Below are 23,751 nucleotides of genomic sequence, written 5' to 3'. Positions count from 1 at the left end.
TTAAAAAAATTAATTTAAATTAAAAATTAAAAAGTGTATCATTTTAGATTATAATCTTGACTTATAATTACATCAAATATTGAGATTTTAGAATAAGATTTTATGTGAGATATGAAGAGATAAAAGAGATTATTTTATAGCAACTTTTATCTTGAAGAAAATAATTTAGATGTGATTAGTTAATTGAATATTAAATTATGTCCGTAATAAGATTACATGAATGTAAGATTGTATGTGAAATGTGAGATTATCTTATTTGACTTATTTGTCTGGAATATAAAATTTAAATGTTTGGTTCAAGGAATGGAAGATTACTTAAAAGCACAATCTATTCAATTATTCTTGTTATAGAGTTTTTTTAAAAACAAATTTAGTTCCTTCAATTTTCTTTAATCTACGATTTTCATGAAATTATGATAAATTATTACAATCTTCACTTCTTATTACACTTTATATATTAATAAGTAAATATACAATGTTGAAATAAATTTATAAATCATAATTATAATATTTCCTAAAAGTGATTGTAACACCAATCATAATTATAATTAATATATTAATAAAAATATTAAATAAATTATAATAATTGTAATTGTAATGTATGAATTCTATTGGTTTACTATTAAGAAAATATATATTTTTATTTTTAATTAGTATTAAAAATTCTAAATTAATTAAAATAATTTCTAAATTTGGTTAATATATTTTATAAACTTTACTAAAAATCGTAAAATGAAAGGATAAAAGTTGACCAACGTTATAGCTAAGTAAAGTTAAAATATCATGAAATGAAGATTACCCAAAAATCTTACATTAACAAGGAGGAGTGCTCATTCTAAAACCTGAGTAATATTGAGAACGTAAAATTATCGATTTAAGATCATATTTATAAACCAAACGTATTTTTTTTGCCAATATGTTAAGTCAAAATTTAAAATTATCCCTGAAAACATACGATGACTTAAACTAAATGTCTCCTAAATTATAAGCGTTTATGTGTTTTATACTAATAGAAATTATATAATTAAATCGAAATAAATTAAGATAGTATAATGTAGAGTTTAAAATTCGTGATTTCATCATGTGTATGTATTTTCTTAAATTTATCAAAATATCAAATTTAGAAAAAAATTAATAATTTTATAATTGAGTGATGATTTGTTTAATAAATGACACTAATACAATTCAATCAAGCGCATGATGGTGATAATAATAATATAAATAAACCCTAATGATTTAAGGTTCACATAAAGTAGAAAAATAATTGCATCAACTTCGAACATTGACCAACACGTACTAAACTCTTTTTATTCTTTTTTCCTGCACCCCCTTTATTCTCGACATCTTTATTCCTTCACACCCTCACTTTAAAATATTTTAACACATTTTCTTTTTTGGTAAAAATATTTATATGTTACCTTTTATTTTTTTATTTTTAGCTTTGCTATGTAACGATAATTAAAAATACGAAATAAAATAGGATATAAATATATGAATATTTCAAAACTTTTACATATAAATTATTCATGTATTAAAATTTTATAATTAACTATAAAATATTTTAAATATAATTATGATATGATAAAATATACAAATATGGTTGGAATATACGAATCATTAAGTCTAATGTTTGGAGTCTAGATTCATGAAGACTATGATTTTTCCCATTGAATCTCATCGTGATTTAAATATAAATTTTAGTCTAATTAAATTTAAAATTTCAATATTTATACTAAGTCGGTGTCATGAGTTAATTTATAATGTAATAAGTTTTAAATATTTAACTTAATCACTTAAACTAAAGTATCATTTGGTTTCATATGAACTTGTAATAAATATATTTGTAAACCCACATCTTAAGTGTGTCATAATCTAGTATATATGAAGTCATTGACCAAGTTTATGCCATAAGTCAATCGAGCACCAACTCAATTGAGTAACGACTAAAATATCATAATTTTATAAAGTAAATTTATAACACCCTAAACCCGACCTAGACGTCCAGCCCAAGTCTAGAGGGTTACATCATCGATACTAAAATACCACATATATAACACAATAAAACAAAACTATCCGTCGCATAATACCCATCACAAAGATTAGTTAATTATATAATCCTTCGAAAGTCATATAATCATAGTTTACCGAAATTCCTAAAGTAGTATTTAAACGAATGATAAAAACTTGACTGAGCTCCCGTAGCGCCGACCCGTTCAAGTTTGAGAACCACTTGAAATCCAATCAGAAAATAAATGAGTTGTGAACTCAGTGCATAAAAGAGGTTCATTCAAGTGAAATAAAATTGAAAGACCATTCTCAAATGACAAGATTCAATGAAGCAACATAAGTCATTCCAATTGAGATACAGAACAGTTCAATTACAAAAGCAGAAGTAGTTTCAGTTTCATTTACAGAACAAATTAGTTTCACATGCAGGTTTTCCTACCCCTAACCTCTACACACCATCTTCGGCCATCCCAACACACCATTAAGGGCGTTCAATGCCCAACCAATCCTATACACCATAGAGTCTCATGTGGTTTATTAGCGAGCCATTTTTACGAATTTGAGCTTGTTAAAGCATGATGGTTTATTAGCTGAGCTTCAAGTTGAACCGATGTTGGTGCTAGAGGTAAAAGAGGCGCAGAAGTCTGATGATAGTTTGGTTGTCAGAGCAGATAAGGTGAGGCTAGGAGAAGAATCAGGCTTCGAATTACAAGATGGCGATGTATTGTATTTTAGAGGGCAACTTTGTGTTCCAGTAGGTGAACTAAGGGATAATATCCTTCGTGAGGCACATAGTAGTTCGTTTACTATGCACTCAGGTAGTAACAAGATGTATTAGGAGCTTCGTCTATTTTATTGGTGGCCAAGGATGAAAAGAGATGTGTTAGAGTTTGTGACTCGATGCTTAGCTTGTCAGTAGGTGAAGGCAGAGCATCAAGTTCTTTCAGGTCTTCTTCAGCCTATCCAGATTCCAAAGTGGAAATGGGATAGAGTCACTATGTATTTTGTGACTGGGTTACCTATGTCTCGGTGCAGACACGACGTAATTTAGGTTATCGTGGACAGATTGACGAAGATTGCACATTTTCTACCAATGCGCATGGACTTCACTCTCGAAAAGTTGGCCAAGTTGAGTACCTGCCTGTACTTTAGTACAGCTTTTCATCCGCAGACTGATGGTCAGTTAGAGCCAGTCATTCAAATTCTCGAGGATATGCTTCATTGTTGTATCATTGAGTTTCAAGGAGGTTGGGAGGACCACCTTCCCTTGGTCGAGTTCGCATACAATAATAGCTATCAGTCTAGCATTCAGATGGCTCCTTTTGAGGCATTATATGGTCGTAAGTGCAGGACTCATTTGTGTTGGACAGAACTTAATGAAAGGAAGATTGTTGGTTCGGAGTTGGTCAGAGAGACTGAGGATAAGGTTCGGATGATCCGGGACAATCTGAGAGTATCTTTCGATCGTCAAAAGTCATATGCAGATTTGAAGCGCAAAGAGATAGAGTTTGCAGTGGGCGACAAGGTCTTTCTTAAGGTTTCGCCTTGGAAGAAAGTTTTACGCTTTGAACGTAAAGGGAAATTGAGTCCCAGGTTCATTGGACCTTATGAAGTTCTAGAGAGAGTTGGACCAGTGGCATATCGATTAGCCTTGCCGCCAGAGTTAGAGCATATTCATAATGTGTTCCACGTGTCCATGCTTAAGAGGTATCATTCTGATCCTTCCCATATCTTACCACTTGAGCAGATTGAAGTGAGCCCAGACTTGTCATATGAAAAAGAGCCAATTCAAATTTTGGCCCAAAATATTAAAGAACTTAGGAACAAGAAGATCCTCTTAGTGAAGGTCCTGTGGAGGAATCACGGAGTTGAGGAGGCAACATAGGAGCTAGAGGAGTCCATGAAATTATAGTATCTGCACCTATTTTTATTCATGTAAATTTCGAGGATGAAATTTCTTTTAAGGAGGGGAGAGTTGTAACGGCCCCAAATTCTTGAGTCATTGTTCGAGTGTTGACTTGGGTTAGAGATGGATAAATTTATTTTGGGATTGGGTTTTTGTTGGAATTAATTTGGGTGAATTTTAGACCTTTTTATAAGAAATTAAGGTTGTCAGGAAGCTTGTGTGAAGTAGGGGAAGATGGATGGCTAATATGGTGATTTTACCATTTTTGAATAAAAATCTTCTCCCAATTAATGGGAAAAGATGGTTTGGTAGATTGAGGTATGGGATAAAGTGGATTTGTCCCTATTTTTTCCTATATTATAATCACCCTATTTTTTTCTTTTTACATTTCTTCATTTTTTTTCTTCTTTTCTCCATCTATTTTTCCTTAGCAAGTCATGTAGAGGGAGAGAGATTTGAGTGAGTTCTCACCATTTTTTTTCATCCTCCAAATCTCAAAGAAGGTAAGGGTCTTGATCTAGTTTATTTTCTTTTAAAAACATCCTCCAAATCTTAAAGAATGTAAGGTTCTTGATCTAGTTTTTTTCTTTTAAAATGTTCCATGGAAGAAAAAAATATCTATGTTCTTCAAGGATGAAGGTGGAGGTTTTTGGGTGTTTGGAAGGGTTTGAGTTTAAGAAAGTCTTTACACATCTTCTCATATTTTATTTATTTATTTATTTATTTAAAGTATGTATTTTTATGTCCTATAAACTTTTATTTTTGTGGAAAATCTTGTGTGTTACATGGTTATTAGTTAAAGAGGGTGGTGAATCTTCTAAAGCTAAAGGTAAAGGCAAAGTGGTAGAGAGCTAGGCAAGAAACTTTGTTGGTGTTCTTCCATCAAAGTGGTACCCTCTAACTCTCCTATACTTCTTAATAAGTCATAAATATGATGCTTGTATGATAATGCATGCATGTTATATGTCTTTGGGTGAAAATCTTGTTTGGATGATTTAAAATAGAGCTAAAAACTTAGTTGTGAAATCTGCTAGAAATAGATTATTATAAGAATAGTAAGTTTGAAAATTCACCATAAATTCTATAAAAATAATTAACAAGTTATCTATACAAGTTATCTATAAAAATAATTAATAAGTTGTAACCGTGAGCCAGTCAAATTTCATTTAGAATAAACAGAGATCGATTTCGATTTGTATTTTAAAAGATATAGGTTTTTAAGTGTTGAAAGGTCATAAAAATCTAGCAGCAGAATTCTTATAAAATAGATTTAGCAGTGACTTTGAAAAACCACCAAAAATTTCACAAGATAAAATAGGAAGTGAGCCTTATATATCTATAACCATACAGAAGTCTAGTTTCGTTTAAAACAAACAGTGCTCGATTTAGATTTATATATTAAGAGTGAGTTACATGCTCGTGTGGTTCCTAAGCATAAACAGTGAGTTATATGGCTTGGACACATGGCTGTGTCCTTGCCCGTGTGGCTCCAAAACATAAACAATGAGTTACATGGCCTTGGCACCCGCCCGTGTCCTTGTCGTGTGGTCCTAAGTCACAAACAATGAGTTACACGACCTAGACACATGCTCGTGTCTATTGCCCGTGTGAACCCTACACCAACATGGCTACACATAGCCCAAACACACACCTGTGTGCCGTGCCCATTTGGCCTCAAATTGATGAACAGTGGGTCACACAGCCAACTACATGGCCTAGCACACGGCCGTGTGGCGTTGACAACCACCATTTTCGGTGACCGAAACTCGCAAAATTTGAGTTTTCAGCACGCACCTAAAGAGATTTCGAAGCAACAACAACGAGGAGGATCCCCAAAGCCTAAAATAAGCATTTAATTGCACAATTAAGCCATTTTATCGACAACCAATCCCAATTATACTCCTATACCCAAGTCGAAAGTTTCGACATGAAACTTCCAATTGACTCAATACCTATAAAAAATTCAACGACAATCACTGGAATTGGCATGTCGTTGTTCACCACTTCAGATATTTCCGCCTAAGTAGAAAATCAACAATCCTTTATCAACAACTAATTGGCTGGGACTTACTCGATAGCCTTTCGATCGATGCGATTTACAATGTATAATATCGACTAGACCATATTCACTTACGACCACAATCAACTTCCAACATTTAGCAAAAATATTATCTCTCACATATTCTAGGATTCAAACTCAAAACCAAACAGAATACAGATAAATACTTAACCAGTAAACCAACAAGCTCATTCTTGATATAAATTTACACTGAATTGAACTTAACTATATAACGCATGGACATAGATTGTTTTTAGAAACTAATAAAACTATTAACAAAGCAACTCGAACTCCAAACCATAGACACAATAGCAAATCACAGAGCCACGGATATAGAGATTTAATTATTGCAAATTCTTACAATTAAATTCTTAAAATTTTAGGGCATTACAAAATTATATTATTTTAAGAGTATTTTTTATTTTGTATAAAAAATGCGAGATACATGATAGGATTTGAATTTTAGACATTATAGTTTGTAACAACTTTATTTTACCATTTCAACCAAAATCTCGATTGTTCTTTTATCAATTTTTTATAAATATATTTGTTACGTGATTTTGTTTTTCATCCAACATTGTGAGTATCTTATAATCCAGTGTAATTTATAACCCTTTCTTTTCAAATTATTATTTTATGTTTTTCTTTCCTATCACTTTTACTAGCATGGTTTTCGACCATGCTTTATGTAGGGTCAATTAAGTTTTTACCAAATTATAGAATAAAAATTTGAAGGTTAAAATATGCTCTAAGTCCCTATACTTTTGTACATTTAAAATTTAATCCTAATACTTCAATTTTCAAGAATTTAATCCATTTACTTTTTGGATCTAAAACTTCAGGTTTAATTGTTAATACTATCAAAATTTTATGTTAAATCCACCAATGTGGCTTATTGAAATTAAAAAAATACTCACTTGGTAGCTATGTAACAAAAAAGAATATTGTAATTGACATGAATTTAACAGAGAATTTTAACAATGATGGCAATTCTTAAAATTCACATCAATGTTTAATCCGAATAAAATATTTACTAACTAATGACACTAAAAATGTTTAAAGATCAAATTATGTCAAAAATTAAAGTATATAGATCAAAATTTCAAATACTGAACATAATATAGGGACCAAAACTAAAATTTGACCATTGTTGTATAATTTGAAAAAGAAGTAGAAATTATTGTATTTAAACACATGTACACCAACATTTTAATGAAAATGGAGTATTTAAACTAATCGTAACATTATAAAAGATACCAAATTATGTCAAAAATTAAATTAATATATACACCAAACCTGAAATTTCACCATTTTATATTATCTAAACAAATAAAAACAAAATCTATTTTCACAAGTGTCATAAAAGGAATGTTTATGGATTATATCAGAAGTAATAATAATATTATTATCATCTTTAATCGAGACAACTTTTATATATATATTATTAAGCATTATAAAGTTGAGCCAACTTTTTACACCTTTAAGCATTGTTAAAGTTGAGTGTGATACTAAAATGACATTTTAATATATTTTAAAATAATTTTATTTTATTTTTAATGAATTATAAGAGGAGGGTAAAGCTCTAACAATAATGCGACTAACGTAATTCAAACACGATCACATTTAAAACGATAAACACTCGAGTATTAATCAAACTTGCCTAGCATTAACAATTAACATTTTTCTAGGTCAATTGATTTGGTATTTGGTACTAACTCTCTGGTGGTGCAGATAATATATTCTATCTACCTATAGAAAGAATGAATAAATTGTAAAAAAAAAATTAATTAATTTTCCAATGCATAGTTATGGTCCAAAGGAGATAAAATAAATATTTAAAACTTTTATTATTCTTATTCTTTGTTGAAAGCATTAGATTCCCATAGTAAGGTTTTGTGATCTCCAATTTTCTTTTTAAAATTTATTTAATTGTTAATACTATTAAAATTTGTATATTAAATTTAAATTTATTATAATATTATTTGTTTATATAAATATCAAGTTTTTTATTTTAAAATATCACACCAACAAATTTAGTAAAAGAATTTTAATGACATTAATAATTGAATATGAATTTTGAAATTCAAAAAATATTAAAAATAAAATAAAATTTCAAATGTATGAAATGTACATAAATTAAGAGTATATTCTAACTTATTTTCTTCTAGTTATTGAAAATACTTTTCAAAAAATTGAGAAAATGATGAATTTTCCAAATTTTTTCTAAGATGATATTCTTTTATTAATTGGTTGGGATGTTCAATTTTATTTTATTTTAATTATTTTCTTTTGATATTTTTAAAAAAAATATGTTTGTTCATAGTATTGAATCGAATCCAACGAAAATTTGAAAATTTCTTAAACCTTTTATTTAAATTTCATTTAACTATTTTAAAACAATATAATAATATTTTTATATTTTATAACTAATGTCCCAATTCGATAATCTGTAAATTTACTATAGTTATTTTAATAGAAAGTTTGTTTGTTCCTTTTTGTTAATTTCGAGTTTTTATATTTCATTATTTTATTTAAATTTAAATTAAATAATATTTAAAATAAAGGTCACTTTATATTAATCAAAAAATAAAATAAATCAATCCAATTAAAATATAATTTGTTTACCTATAATTAAGTCATTTTAAATTTATTATTTAAATAAAATTTGTTACAAGTACAAGAATTTAATTGGGGCAAATTTTCAGTGGCATTATTTCATTATAGTAGCAGAAAATTTGCTTTTTGATTTATGTACTAATAGAAAGAACACTTATTTGTCCGTCAAAAGAACTATGTGGGAAAGTAAAAGTGAATCTAAATAAATGTATAGGAGTGAGGTTATACTATAGTAAGTGAACTAAGTTTAAATCACATTTTATACTATTAATTTATAATGGGTTATTCTCTAAAAAAATCCCAAAAGCATAGAAAGAAGTTTTGAATTGTGTAAATAATTTTTATGTTTATTATCTTTACTTTCCGGTTTAAATTATATCTTTAGTTGCAATTAACTATACAAGTGATTGGCAACTCAAAACTAATATTTTTCAAAGGTTATAGATAGATGTAGACAGGGGGCAAGTGTGGTGCAGTTACTAATCCATCTCTCTCATGAAGCAAAACTTGGTGGACTGGTTTTCTATCGGTGGATGTATCCTATAGAGAGGTGCTAATTTATTTGCAAAGTTTTCATTCATTCATGAATATACCTTTAATTACAACTTTTGATAATGTTGTATATCGTGTTTAGGTTCCTATGTAAATTGAAGTCTTATTGTTGTAATAAGCGTTATTCAGAAGAATTAATTGCTGAAGGTTACTTAGCAGATGAGTGTATGACTTTTTGCTCTAGATATTTAAAAGATGTTGAAACAAAGACTGAATAGACCAAGTAGAAATGCTGGGCTCACTAATCATAACTTAGCTGAAACTTATCTATTTTGAAGTTATGGACAACCAATCGGTAAAGTTGAAATTGCATACTTAGATGATAGATCTTGGGTATAAGCACATCGATATATTCTTTTTCACCATGATTCAACTGAACCATTACACAAGTAAGTTTTAGAATTTGATAAATATTTATCTTTTTCATTTGTTTATCTTCTAACCAAGTAATCCACTTTTTAACATAGTGAGTACAAACAAGTCTGGAGATCTCGTTCACGCTCCCGAAGATTACAACATCGAGAGATTCAAAATTTATTCACAGAATCTTTTCATGAATGGTTAGGGCAGACGGTATACAACTGAAGCTTTCAATGACAAATAATAATGTTTTCGTATAACATTATGATTAATCAATTTACTTTCAATTCAATAGGTTTGGAGTGGAAAGGACGTTAATGAATAAGTTAAATGACTTTCCCAAGGTCCGAATAGAGTAGTAAAAAGATATAATGCCTTCCTTATTAATGGATTCAGGTTTCATACAAAATCTCGTGAAAGATTGAGGAAGACTCAAAATTGTGGAATAGTTATTAATTCTTCAATTACAAGTTATGCTAGTGCTAGGGGCAGTAATCTTGTTGAGGGAAATGTGGAGTATTACGGACTTCTTATGGACATTATTGAGTTGGATTACTATGGCAAACGAAAGGTTGTCTTATTTCGATGTGATTGGGCTGTGTGCTCCGGCCGTGTAAAAAAGTCTAGGTCGTGTGGGGGGTCAACACACCCATGTGGAGGAACACACACTCGTGTGGAAGGAGGTATATACCCATGTGACCTAGGGACATAGCTGTGTGATCCAGCCGTGTAACTCTCTGTCCGTTTGTACTAAAATAGAGTTCAGGGCAGACACGACTATGTGAGGGTCTCATACGCCCGCATGCCTACCAGACACAGCCGTATGTCTAAAACACACGCCGTGTGGGATTCTTAAATCCCTAAATTAGCCACACAGCCGTGTGGCACCAAGACTAAATCCCTAATCCCCAAACATACACACTCGTGTGCTCAGGAGACACGATCGTGTGAAAATCGACTAATTTCCCCAAAATAGCCACATGGGCGTGTGACACCCAAATTAGCCCAGAAACCCTAAGTCTCAATTGCACACGGCCGTGCGAACCGCCCGTGTGGGGGCGCACGCCCATGTGGCCACCCGTGTGGTCACAAAACCACCCTAAAATATCCTATAAAAACGTGTTTTCACCCTCGAAGCACTTCCCAGCCCTCGATCACTCAAAATTTTACCAAATCAAACAAGTTCTAAGTATAAAAACAACAGAACAACATCCTAAACAATCGATTTGCGAACACACACAAAATGCCGATTTTCGCAGTATCGAAACTAGAATTCACAAATAAATTAGAAAGATACGGAACCCACACCTTAATTCGTGATCAATGACGTCTAGATACCGAATCATCGACAAAGGAGTGAAGCTCTTCGAAATTAGCAAGAAAAACCGTTTTTCCAAAAAGAAAGGAGAGAAGAGAAAAAACAAAAACAAAACCGAAAAGAGGGAGAGGGAGAGGAGAATGTGCAAGAAACAGTAACCAAAAAAATAAAAACAAAAAAACTAATAATTATTTTTTAAAAACTTAAAACAAGTTTACTATTTAACAAAATAAAAATGTTTCTCCAAAACGCACACACAAAGGTTCAAACACGTGACCTAGAGATACACTAGCATGCCACTAACCACCAGACCAGCAAACCCATTCTGTCACTTGAATGCGAAAACAAGCTCGAATGCCTGATCTAGCCATTGACCCTACCTACAATCCTCAAAACTTATAGCCCAGAATTCGGGGTCCTACAACTTTAAAGAATTGATATTTTAAGAAAACATAAGCTTCAAAGAGAAATTGCGAAATGTCCCGCCGGGAATGCTAAGGTACCAATGGGAATATGCATTTAGATTTTGGAATTCAAAGAAATGAGATGTATTACGTACTTCCAAACTCTTATAATTATTTTGATTTATAGTATTTACTATATACGTAATGATAATTTCATAATGTAGGATCGTGAGTGAGTTGGAACTACAAGTAGGCAAAAAGAAAAATTCACGCACACAGCTAGGTCGAAAAGTTTTGTTTGTATAGCTGATGACAAGATATTTTGAATTTATTAATTGTGTCAAATATCAATTACTTTCTACTAAATAATATTTTTCCTGTTATATTGTAAGAACTGTCGTCTAGTCAAAAAGTTGGACGCCTTCAGCTTTTTGACATTACACATAGAAAGAAAGATGGATCTCCTATGACTATTGAAACTGTAAAAATTATTGTAGATTTACTTAATAAAATTTGAATTATTTTAAATATTTATCATGTTTAATTATAACGATTTAATTCGTCGTTTGTAATGCAAAGAATGCCAAGTTATGTTGCATTTGTTTGATTATATATTTCGTTTCTAACTTATTGATTGATTTATTAGGAGAAACTAAAGGATAAAAGGGCGAAGTATGAAGCGATCACTTCAAGTGATAGTTTTGTTAATCTGGACGACATTGATAACTGAATTATTACTGAAGTTTTGGGTCCTGAAAGGTATGGTCAGGTTCGATTTCAAGGATCTTTTGTTAACCCAACCCAATATTTTGGATCTAGCTCGCAGCAATACATGTCTTTGGGGAATCAGACTCAAGTTGAAGTTCAGAGGTTAAGAAACCAGATGGCTCAGATGCAAGCGAGCACAGCTGAGCAAATTGCTCAACTTAAAGCGGAGGCAACATCAAGAGAAGTAGAGGCTCAAATAAAATGATGAATTCTAGCTACAACTTAAAGCGGAGGCAACAGCGAGGGAAGCAGATGCAACAAGAAAATATGATGAACTCCAGCTACAACTTTAGAATATGGTGAAGATGTTTCAACAGTCGCAGAATCTGCCATCTTAGACTTTTTGTGAGAATATTTTAACAAAATAACTTTTGAATATAATATATTATGTTATTTAATTTATTAATTTAGATCATATACATATTTCTTTCGTGATAGTATCATTTAGATTTGAAGTTTTTGGTTGGATTTTATGTTACAGGAAATTATGTTGACAATTCGGGTTAGAGGTGATCATGGGTTGGGCTACCCGGCTCGGCCCGACGGCCAGCCCAAAAATGGAAGGGTTTTGGTAAAAATATAGGTCCAAAATATGGGTTTGGGCAAAAAAATAAGGCCCGGGTAAAACTTTTTGGCCCGGGCCCGGCCTGGCCCGAATTATATATTAAATATATACATATTTTATTTTTAATCAAATAGACTTTTTAAAATTTAATATGCTATTTTTAAAAAAATATGCTATTTTGGTGTTGTGAAATTTAATATGGGCTAGGTCAGGCTCGGGCTTAGCAATTTTCTTTCGGGTAGGGCCCAGGCCTAGAAAACGGGCCTAAAATTTTGTCTGGGCCTGGCCTGAACTCGGCCCATGATCATCTTTAATTCGGGTTCATATGAATTAAAATGGTTTGGTAAAATCTGCTAAAGTTAGTGGCGCTTATCAAAACGCCGCAAATTGTTTTAGCGACGCTATAGAGCCAAAAAAACGCCGCAAAAAACCTATTTTGCCGTAGTGAACTCACTCATCAATCAACCAATAAAACAATTTAGCACATGATTGAACTTAAATTTTGCACAAGCATTTTAACAAACACATAGTAAACTTAAAATACAAAAGATAAAAGTTAAGAAAATGTTCATTAATAGATAAACATTCGATGAAGCGCTAGCATTTAATACATCTTCATCCACAATGTTCCAGCAAAAATGAAGAAATAAAAATACTACAACAAAAACAAAAAGAAAAGAAAAAGAAAAAGAAAGAAAAGAAGAGAAGAGAAAAAAATTTGAAAACCTAAATTAAGAACTATGAAACTAAGGAGAAAATGTTTGGCCACCAAAATTTGAAATCAAAAGCTTACAAGGTAGTATTTATAGTGTCATAACATTTAACTTAACATTGATCATTATGCCTTTAAATAAAAAATATATAAGCTTATTTGGATACAAAATTGCCCTGTAGTTTTTCACCTCTCAAGTAGCGGTATCGCGATACTCAAAACAGTCTTGAACTTGGAAGTCTTAGGGGTCTTAGTATCGTAATACCCAAGCTCTAGTATCACGATATCACTGGAGTTGACCTCAATTTTCCTTACTTAAGCATCATGATTTTTTCAAGTTTGGGTTATTATCGTCTCTCTACACCGCTCAATCATATTATTAGGTTCCTTATGACATGATTGACTAATTTGGATCCCAAAAATGACATAAAACTAACAAAAACATTTATTAATGCTTAAAACTAAAAATCAAAAATATAAAAAAAAACACTTAGAATCAGCCAAATTTTAGATATCAAATTAAAAAAATAATTTAAGATAACCTAAGTGTTTCAAATATAAGATTTGGTTAATATAATTAAGGGTAAATTACATAAACAGTCACTCAACTTTGGGGTAGCTGACAAAACAGTCACTCAAGTGTCAATTCAGTCACTCAACTTTTGAAAAATAACAAAACAGTCATTTTAACCATTTTACGTTATAGATATAATGAAAAAGTAACATGACATTTAACGGTGGGCTAGCTGTCATTTAAACAACCCCATTTAAGAAGTCTGGGCAGTAGAAGAATAAGAGAATAAATGGAGAAGAAGCGAAAATGGAAGGACTTCATACCAGTGATTCCCAATGCTCAAAATCTGGGAACTCAAATACGACTACGCTTCCACGACACCAATGCCTCAATGGCCAATGCCCTCTGCTGCATCATGGCCGCTAAGGTTCCCACCATAACTCAAATACAACTTTTTTCATAGCTTTTCTTTGAGATGCCTAGGCAGTTTTGGCTCTTGCGGTTTTTTCATCATCAATCCCCTTTGTATTCCTATAACAATTATTACCATTTATTTAATATTTTGAGGTTGTACACTTGACTTTGGATAACCTTTTTGTGAGATTCAAAAAAAATCCTATTTTTTTTACTTATTTTCTGATGAGGAAAGGGAAGGGTCCCACCGTCCCTGATGGAGAAGAACCCAAATACAGAGATGTTTGAAAAAGACCATGGGGTAGGTTTGCAATTGAGATCCAAGACCCGTGGAAAAAACCTGGGTTTGGTTAGGTACTTTTGATTCCACCGAAGAAGCGGCTTTAGATTACGGTATAGCAACAATGACACTGTGTGGATTGAAAGCCAAAACGAATTTCCCAATCAATCCCTTAAATACTATTGCTTTTCTGGTCGATCACCACCACCGACAGTTATACTCGATGGGTAATTTTCCATTTTTCTTCTCCTCTTCTTCTTCTTCTTCTTCTTCTTCTTCTCCATTTCTCTTATTCTTCTTTTTACCCTTAACCAATCATATTTTCTTTTCTTTTTGACCCTTTGACTACTTATCCAACATGGCAAGTTAATTGGCCACATCAGCTAGTTAACTAGCCACGTCAGCTATCCCGTTAAGTCTGTGACGAAAAATGTTTCACTCATTCAATAACGTTAGTCACTATTTTATTATTTTTCGAAAGTTGAGTTACTGTTAGTGTAATTTACCCTATAGTTAATGGTTAATTTAGAATGTAATAAACAATTTAATAAATAAATTTAATTTTTATTAAATATAAATCTCATGTCTTACTGGTTTCCATAAAAAAAAAAACCCTCAATTCCTTTAAAACTCTCTCATAAATTGATTCCTGGAGAATTATTAAAATGGATACGGGTCAAAAGTTCAGAGTTATCAGCTGATTAAGTTTGGCCCATATCAGAAAGGTACGTAATTTTGTATTCTCATGATTTTACTCAAATTTTAATACCCTTTCTTTTTGGTACCCGAGAATTTTAAGTGATTCTCTTGCTTTTCGCTAAATTTTCTTCCGTCTCCAAATAGCCAGCTCTAGTGTTTGTATTGCAAAATTTCAATTAGAATTTTGTTTTATCATTATTTTTCCAGGTAATGAAACGCAACGTTTGTTTCAGGTTTTAGATTTGCAATTTGCTTTAATCATTTTTGAATTTTGTCTGCTTTTTAATTCCATTTGTTTGTTTTTTGGAGTTTCAGAATGTATTCATTATTTGATTAAATTATATATAATTCTGTTCAGTACACTTTTACATTGATTTTAAAGAACGATAGTTTAGTTATGTCTGGAAGAAATCGTGGGCCACCGCCTATTCCGATGAAAGGGCCGCCTCATGCTGGATTGCTGCCGCCGGTGCACGAACATCCTTATGCTAGAGGCCTAGGACCAATGCCACCACACCCAGTTTTACTGGATGAAATAAGAGAACCCCAATTTGTGTTGGGTCCTAGAGGGTTTCCTCCTCATCCAGCTATCATTGAGGAGCGTCTTGGAGTTCAACTGCAAGAAATTCAAGCCCTCCTGGCGGATAATCAAAGGCTGGCAGCGACTCATGTTGCGTTAAAGCAGGAATTGGAGGCTGCTCAGCATGAGTTAAAACAGATGTCTCATTATGCAGATTCGTTGAGGGCGGAGAAGGATGTTCAGATGAGAGAGATGTACGAGAAGTCGGTTCGGTTGGAGGCTGATCTTCGTGAACTGGAGGCTATGCGAGCTGAGCTTGTTAAGGTTAATGGTGATATTAAGCAGCTTAGTGCTGTGAAGCAGGATCTAACGGGTCAGGTTCAGGTTATGAGTCAAGATTTGACAAGACTTACTGGGGAATTGCAACAGGCTCCTGTTCTGAAGGCTGAGATTGAAAATTTGAAACAGGAATTGCAACGTGCAAGGTGACAAGTTACTTTTTTTTTCTCATTTCTCTAAATTTATTTATATGAGAGTTATTGTGAGAATGAAAACTACTTGTTTGAACGAAATAGAAAATTTATTTTCGATCATTTATGTGCCTTTGTTAAATTGTTGTACGGCATTTGGTTTTCTGATGGTTTTTGTTTGATTTTCTCGACCTTTAGAGCTGCCATTGAATATGAGAAGAAAGGATATGCGGAAAATTATGAACATGGTCAGGTGATGGAGAAGAAATTGATCTCAATGGCTCGGGAGTTGGAAAAGCTTCGTGCAGAAGTTGCTAATGCAGAAAAAAGAACTCGCGCTGGTGGTGGCACTGGTGCTAATCCTGGTATGGAGGCCCTTCATTTAAATATTTAATCCATTTTTTTTTAACATAGTGGACTTTATTTCAGTGGAAGCATGTTGCTGTTTGAGTTTCATGCACTTATCTATTTTTATGATATGATCTTTGTTTGAGAGTTAAGTTTTTATGTAGATGTTGGGTTGGTTTTCATTCTAACTTGAGGATATATGTGCTGTCAATGCTGAAGAGCGTACAAACTACAAAGTAAATAAATCCTTTTTTTTTTTGAAGTTTGAGCTAATTTAATCACTCAAGCCATCTTTTTCTTTTATCTAAGGCTCCTTGACATCTTATTTAACATAAATTCTAGTTAGCTGTTTGATAGTTCACCCAGTAAGTCTTATCATATGAGTAGTAGATGAAGCCTGATGTAAGTCTTATTTACCATAAATTCTAGTTAGCTGTTTGATAGTTCATCCAGTAAGTCTTATCCTTTAAGCTGTGAGGCTTGATGTACTGGATGAAGCCTGATTTTTCTGTTTATGTAACAGACTAACTAATAGTGGTTTTTCTCTGTTTATGAATAACATTTCCTTTGTCCATAATTTTCAGCTGTATCTGGTTATAATGCAAATTATGGAAACCCTGAAGCTGGATATACTGGAAATACTTATCATGTCAACTATGGCATGAATCCTGTAAGTTGCTATTTTATGTACATGTTCAACACTTTCTGCTTTGTGTTTGCTTAGATTTGTATGGACTTGCATGTGAGCTACATTTGCAAGTTTTATGCATATCCATTATTTTCTTTAAAGAATGATTGGTTTTTCTCCTTGCATTACAGGTTCAGGGTGGTGTGGATGTTTATCGTCAGTATGGTCCTGCTTCTGGTTCCTGGGGTGCATATGACATGCAGAGAGCTCAAGGACATCGCTAGTTTGATTTTCCAAATCATGCTAAGATGATTCATCTGGTACTTCTGGGCAACTTATTTGTTATCTAGGCTTGGATTTGAGCTATTACAATTTATAATATGATGGGTGTTCTGGAATTGTACCTAAAAACATTATTTATATTTGCTTAAAAGTTGCAGTATGCTGTTGTCTGCTTGATATTGTCTGGTGCATATATTTTCTCAGTTGATTTGTGATACAGCATTTCAATTTGATACCTTTCTTTTCTTAGATATATTAATGAAATTTTAGTTTCATCATTCATTATGTGGACAAGACCTTGCCATGCCTTTTTGAGGTAGATGTTTGCTTTTGAAGAATAGGAATCAGTGGATTCCTGTAATACTAGCACATATGCTGCTGCTCCTCCTCTTCTTCCTCTTCCATTTCTCATGGAATATGGGGTTGTTCGGTTGTGTTTCTTCTGTTTATTTGCAGAAGAGTGACTACTCTTCAGTGTCTGGCTCGATTTAGCAAAATATTGATAAAATTTAGCCAGCTTTTCTAGCTTGTTTTTTCTTCTGTTTTCTCTTGGGTCTCTTCCATTAAAGATTAGTATTACATCTAAGCTGACCTTCGTAGTTCATTTGGTAGTTGTCTTTCCGTTGCTTTTTCACCTTAGTTTGGCAGCCTTGCTATATTCATGCACCTTTGCTTTGTTAATTTCCCATGGAGTTCCTTAAGAGGTTACATCTATAGATTGTGCAAACTGGCAAGGGGTTTTAGTTTCATCTATTTGTACTATGAAGATTAATCATCATTGCCTTTATTATCAGGTCCTTGGTCTATTCTACTGCAAACTTAAGGTGATGCACGCTCTATTACAGAAAAACGAATTGAGAAATGAAAAAGAACAGATTTTCAGCTCATTGAATGACGTTTACTTCTTTTTTCTAGATAATATTTTCTGTTTTGGTTTTCTTTCTCTGGTTCCTGTGCCATTTATTCATTCATTTTGTGTTCTCTAGAGTTTTTCTGATCAACGGGTATACAGTAAATTTCATTTAAGCTAGACATGCCTCTGGTATTGGTTCCAGAGTCCCTGTTTGAGTAGGATTATATTTCTGGGTCTTGCTATATTATTTCTATTTAGTTTTTGTGTATTAGGTGGAAGTGCTTACATTTGTTATCTAGTTTGAAGCTTAGTTTTGTCTAACCCTTGAGTTTAACTGAGAATAAGATGATAGAAGAATATCCTAGCAACTTTTTCCTGCAAAAGATGTGATCGCAAGGTTTTCTGCAGCTTATCCATTTATTCAAGAAGTAGGCTTAAAACATTTTGCAAGATTGTATTGTTGCATAAATATACAGAAACTCTAGGTTCTGTTGTGGTAAGAGTGGAGCCAAACTTTAGGATTTGCACTGAAAAGGAGCACAATGTTGCTCCCAATCCACAATATGCACAGCGTGGATCAATGAGGGGTGTGCGTGCAAAACAATGTCAAAGTCAGATATGTTCTTTTAATGTTGGCAGATCTTCTGCTTTCCTAAGTCCAGCTTTCAGAGGTTATATGTGATGCCAACTATAGAACTAGTGAGGGATATGATGGCAACAGTCTTAGTTGGAAAAATATATCCATTGCTAGACTGAATAGGGATAAATATATGTGCCTTGGGAAATTCTAGGATACAAGTAAGAGCAACTAGCTGACACCTGACATTCTCTGTAAATGTCAGAACAGGTAGCTTCCTTACTAGTTTTATCTGGTTTCAACTGGCTTGGCTTTTAGGATTTCTTTTACAAAGTCTGTCACCTTGGACACTAGAGCAGTTCTTCAGGACTGTGACCCTTTTTTTTTGTGGATCATTGCTACCTTTATCAGAGATTTTTAAAGGAGAGTGAGATCATACTTTATCACAATGGCCACCCTCTGGCCTCCATTGCTTGGACCACTATTGTATCTGTACCACTTATGCTTGACTGGCTTCTCTCATCATCTGATGGTTTTTTAACCCCTTTGATTTACAGCCTATATGATGCCCCCCCAAATATATATTATGAATATTTCCGGAAATTTGTTCTCTGGAATTTGTATGAAACTGTATGAATACTGCATCCCGAGTGTAAAGAAAAACTGCCCTTGTTTTGATAAATAAGTAACATCTTGTGTTGAATTTTCATTCTTTTCAAATTTTATGAAAGATGAGAAACATCCTAGCACTTCTTCCTGATACTTGACTTCCTGTGAAGTTGAAAGCAGCAACTCAACAGATTATACGACCTATTCTTTAAATATGTGAAATTTTGTTTATATTTGCTTCTGGCATATGTTTTCAGTTTTGAATATCTTACCTATTGGAACTGGGATCCAGATCATAGGATTAGATTCTGTTGAGACGAGGCTAGCAAAAGAACCAACTTCCATTGAACTTAGTGTCATGGGGGATACCAGAAATAATAGGGTTATTGGATAGATAATTTAAGAATGACATGGCAATAAAGCAGGTCATGAATATGACCTTATAAACTTTCTGGGACTTCCAAATTTGTAGACTGTATTTCAGCATTCAGATAGGATTACCATTTTACGATTGAGGGGCTATGTGCTTTAGGATTTCATAGTATGTATTTGTCTCTCTAACAGTAAGTTATATATTCTTTATATCTCTGGTTTCTTGGACTGGTTGTGTCCATTATCATAATGGCTTCAGTCTTGATTTAACATCACATCTAGTGTTGCCTCATGGAAGCATTGGTGCTTTCGCTGGTATTGCAGCTTCTTCTCTTCTTCACCTTTAAAATAAAATTGCTGCCATTTGTGTGTATATGCCATTTATCATTATTTCTTTTTTCTCCATAATTTGAGTATTCAATTTCCATTGGTTAAACATAAAAAATGCCTAATTGTCAAACAGATGCTCTATGACTAACAAATTTTCTTTTTAATAGTTTGCCTATTTCTTTCTCTTCCCGTTTCTTTCTTCCTTTATGCTTTCGATTTGCCTTTGGTCTTAGAGCAATGATCTAAGACAAGTACTTGGCTAGTCTTTGGATTTTGTTCCTTCTGTGATTACTAGTCTGTTTCTTTCTCAATTCATTATATTTGAATATTAATTCAGCTGTGACTGCTGCTGGAATAAGTTAGCTATTACTTGGTTTTAAGAGCTTATTGGATTCTGTGGTCTTAGACAGATTTATACGTTATTTTATGTTTGTGTGCAATCTACTCCCTTTCTTCTCTCTCTTGTCTCTCTCATGCTACTACTGGTCTACTACAATGAGATGGATTTTTGTGGATTACTCATCTGAAGTAGAAGGCCGTTGTCTGTTACCGTATGTAAATCATTGTTGTAGTTGCTGCCGGGACTGTTAAATTGCTGAAATGTAAACTGTTCAACAGTGAAGCAAATTATTGAGAATAGAGGAGTTTGTCTTGGGTTGTAAATACCTCATCAATGCCTTTATTACGTGAAAGTGAGGTCAAGAGAAACTTGAGCTTTGTTAAGGGATATCATCCATGTCTTGTTCGATTTGAAAAAAATGTGACTTAAGTGCTGGAAGAAGCTTATTCATCGCGTAGGTATGCGACATATTGCCAAGACATGGCCATCAATGATGATGCAAGATGGTTTTTCTGGTCAAGTAAGTGATGTAAATTTCTGAGAAATGCTTTCCTTTTTGTTTTCCATTGTTAGTTGTGCTAGTTTGCCAAACGATTTTTGTTAGCTAAAATTTTGTTTGGTATTGTAATCCACGGTTGAAAGTACCTTGTGACACTCCTATATTATTGTACTTATTCTTTTCATACTGAGAAAGTATGATGTGTTAGCTGTGGTGATGGTTTTATGACTTGTCTGTTGAAGCTATTCAGAGTACAGATTATGCTCTGTATTGCTTATTTGCAATATTTTTCTGAAGCGATACCTATTAGCGAGTGAATGATTCTTTAGTTTATTTGGTCTGTTACGTAAAAGGCAGCAGGCTTGATTTATGATTCTTGAATGTGGATTGTAGTAGACAATCTCACTTTCGTCTCAGTAGCAAAGAATGCGTGAAACATAATTGGAGAGGCAAACTCTAGGAGGGGGGTGATCAAAGGATTTTTGGTAAAGAATTAAAGAATTAAGTTATTCATCATGTAGATGTAAAGAGCAGGATAAGTAATACCAAGTAGGAAAGTAAAGGCTATGTTTTCTGATTGAGCTCTTGGTATTACATTGCTAGGTCATTGTGAAGAAGTTAAAATGGCCCCAAGTGTCTGCCATCTTACATGGTTTAATTACTGTAGGTAAAAATAGAGCTACACCTTAAATTGGATTGTCTTTTGTCGTATCATAAGACTAGTCCCCTTCATGGATTCGGAATTTAAAACTTCTTCATGAAAATTGTTTGCTTTTGCTAGAGGATTACTTATTTATCCTTTTCCAAGTAGATCAGGGGGCATGCACCGTTCTTTTGGAAAGAGCACCTATTAGTTTGCTACAGCAGAAGCTGTTTGTGGCATCTGAGCATGATATTTGATATTGTCTTCATATTCTATCTCTTCTTCTGCCCTCCTTGCCAGACCTAGTTACACGCAATTATGTTATATGCTATTGATTTATCAACTATCAAGGACTTAGGTGACTGCTTTCTGGGCTTCATTGGTAGTATTCAGTTAAATATGTAAATTTTAACTGGTCATTTTCATATTAGATTAGTCACTTAAGGAAATAAGATGTGGTGCTATCTATCTTGATACTTGATTGTTATTTTCTCCCTCTTCTTTTCTTTTATCTTATCCACACTCCCTACTTGTTCAACAATTGCATGCCTTATTCTTTTTCAACTTCTATCTTTTTAGGTATTTATGCTTTGCACATTTGTATTACTTTATCTAGCTACTTATATACTAATATGTCTTCTTTCCATTTCAGGTTTACAAACTTGTACCCAGCAAATTGTCTGCTTCAGCAACTATCCGTTGATGTCTGAGTTCCATGAGGTATGCTGGTGCTGCAGCGCCGGACTTGCTGTTTTCTCTGCTTTGCTCCTTTGTTGTTTTGTCACACCTTGCAAGCTCCTTCTTGCTTTGGACCTAAAAAAAATTTAACTTAAAAGTTATTACCTAATTTAATCGTGAAAGAAAGAAATAAAACCAACATAAAAACTGCTAGATATTAATAAATCTGAATTTCAAGGACTTAGCTAAATCAAATGCACAAAATTTGACCAAATAACTCTTTTAGATAGAGTTATCATATTTTAGCTAGCACAGTAATATTTCATGGTTTGGGATATATGTATATCATTCAAAGGTCCTAGAAGCTAATTAAATATGTAGTTTTATAAGATTCAGCCTCTATTAGCAAGAGCAGGTTGGTTGATAATGTAGATAGTGTCTCTCCTTCTGCAGCTTTTTGAATGATGAGTAATCTACAATAATAATAATTATAGCTGGCTAGACTTTTATTTTATTGAAGATTGTGAATAGGCCTGTGCATCCCCTAAATTACTCATTGTAGTTTTCTAAGCAAACCTGACTCTGCATAAACCTATGAAATCGTCCTGAGATTAAGCTATCTAATATTTGTAATGCATAATGAATTCTAGCTGTCCTTTTTGCTGATATACCAGCTCAACCTCTAACCCTGCAATGTCTATCTGCTAAAAGTTTATTGCCCCTATAGGCAAGCGGCTGACTCTGGAAGGGACCGGAGGAGCTCAACATAGGGAAGTGCTCGATCGGAACCTGGGAGCAGCTGAAGGCTGAGTTGAAGGCTCAGTTCTTACCTGGTAATGTGTCGTGGATGGCACATCGGTCCTTAATGAATAGAGACAGAACAGAGCAATCTCATTGTTTATTCCTTGCCAGTTGCCACTCATCTCAACAAAATCACCTAAACTGTGATTTTTACTGCCTCTGCGAATAAAAAGCATATATATATACAAGCTCAACTATAACTTTACATATACTTTCTGATCTTCAATAGGTTATTCAGGGCTTCTTGTTTACATCTTATAAAAAATCGGGTCCTGTTCTTTGATACTCATACATTAACACCATTTTTGAAGCACTGGATTTGCTCTTTAATCTCCAATGATTCTAGCTGTTGATGCAGAGAATACAGATCTACTTATGGCTCGTAATAGCTTAGATCTGGGGAAATAACTATTTTAGTAGTTTCTTAAAAAGAAAAGTTCTAGGTCCTAAAGTAGAAGTCATACCATGATATTCTTTAACAACTTAGACCATTTTATTATATTTTTATTATATAATGTAATTTATAATATATATGTACTAAATTGTAAAATGCAATAAACCACCTAAAAGGTGCTAAAAGTTGGTCAGATTCTGCCTTTTAGTTTCTGCTTTGGGTGCTATTAATTT

General features: G+C 33.0%; 1 protein-coding gene across 10 annotated transcripts; it reads left to right on the top strand.

The window, feature by feature from the left end:
- Positions 1 to 15,081: 15,081 nt before the first annotated feature.
- LOC105776590 (protein FLX-like 1) lies at positions 15,082 to 23,711 on the top strand. 10 transcript variants are annotated; one of them, XM_052629946.1, is made up of 7 exons: positions 15,082 to 15,200; positions 15,533 to 16,179; positions 16,363 to 16,529; positions 17,097 to 17,182; positions 17,332 to 17,460; positions 22,298 to 22,365; positions 23,051 to 23,711. In XM_052629946.1, exons 2-5 carry the CDS (start codon positions 15,572 to 15,574, stop codon positions 17,422 to 17,424), a joined length of 954 nt encoding a protein of 317 aa, XP_052485906.1. In that variant the 5' UTR covers positions 15,082 to 15,200; positions 15,533 to 15,571; the 3' UTR covers positions 17,425 to 17,460; positions 22,298 to 22,365; positions 23,051 to 23,711. The 10 variants fall into 10 exon arrangements, with proteins under 10 accessions (XP_052485906.1, XP_052485913.1, XP_052485909.1 ...); XM_052629953.1 differs by having other exon boundaries at positions 15,098 to 15,200; positions 15,570 to 16,179; XM_052629949.1 differs by having other exon boundaries at positions 15,138 to 15,200; positions 15,557 to 16,179.
- Positions 23,712 to 23,751: the final 40 nt, after the last annotated feature.

This window comes from Gossypium raimondii, chromosome 1, assembly GCF_025698545.1.
Source record: "Gossypium raimondii isolate GPD5lz chromosome 1, ASM2569854v1, whole genome shotgun sequence".
In the NCBI taxonomy this organism is placed as follows: Eukaryota; Viridiplantae; Streptophyta; class Magnoliopsida; order Malvales; family Malvaceae; genus Gossypium; species Gossypium raimondii.
Note: the sequence above shows the minus strand (reverse complement) of the source record. Positions and strands in the feature narration are given on the sequence as shown.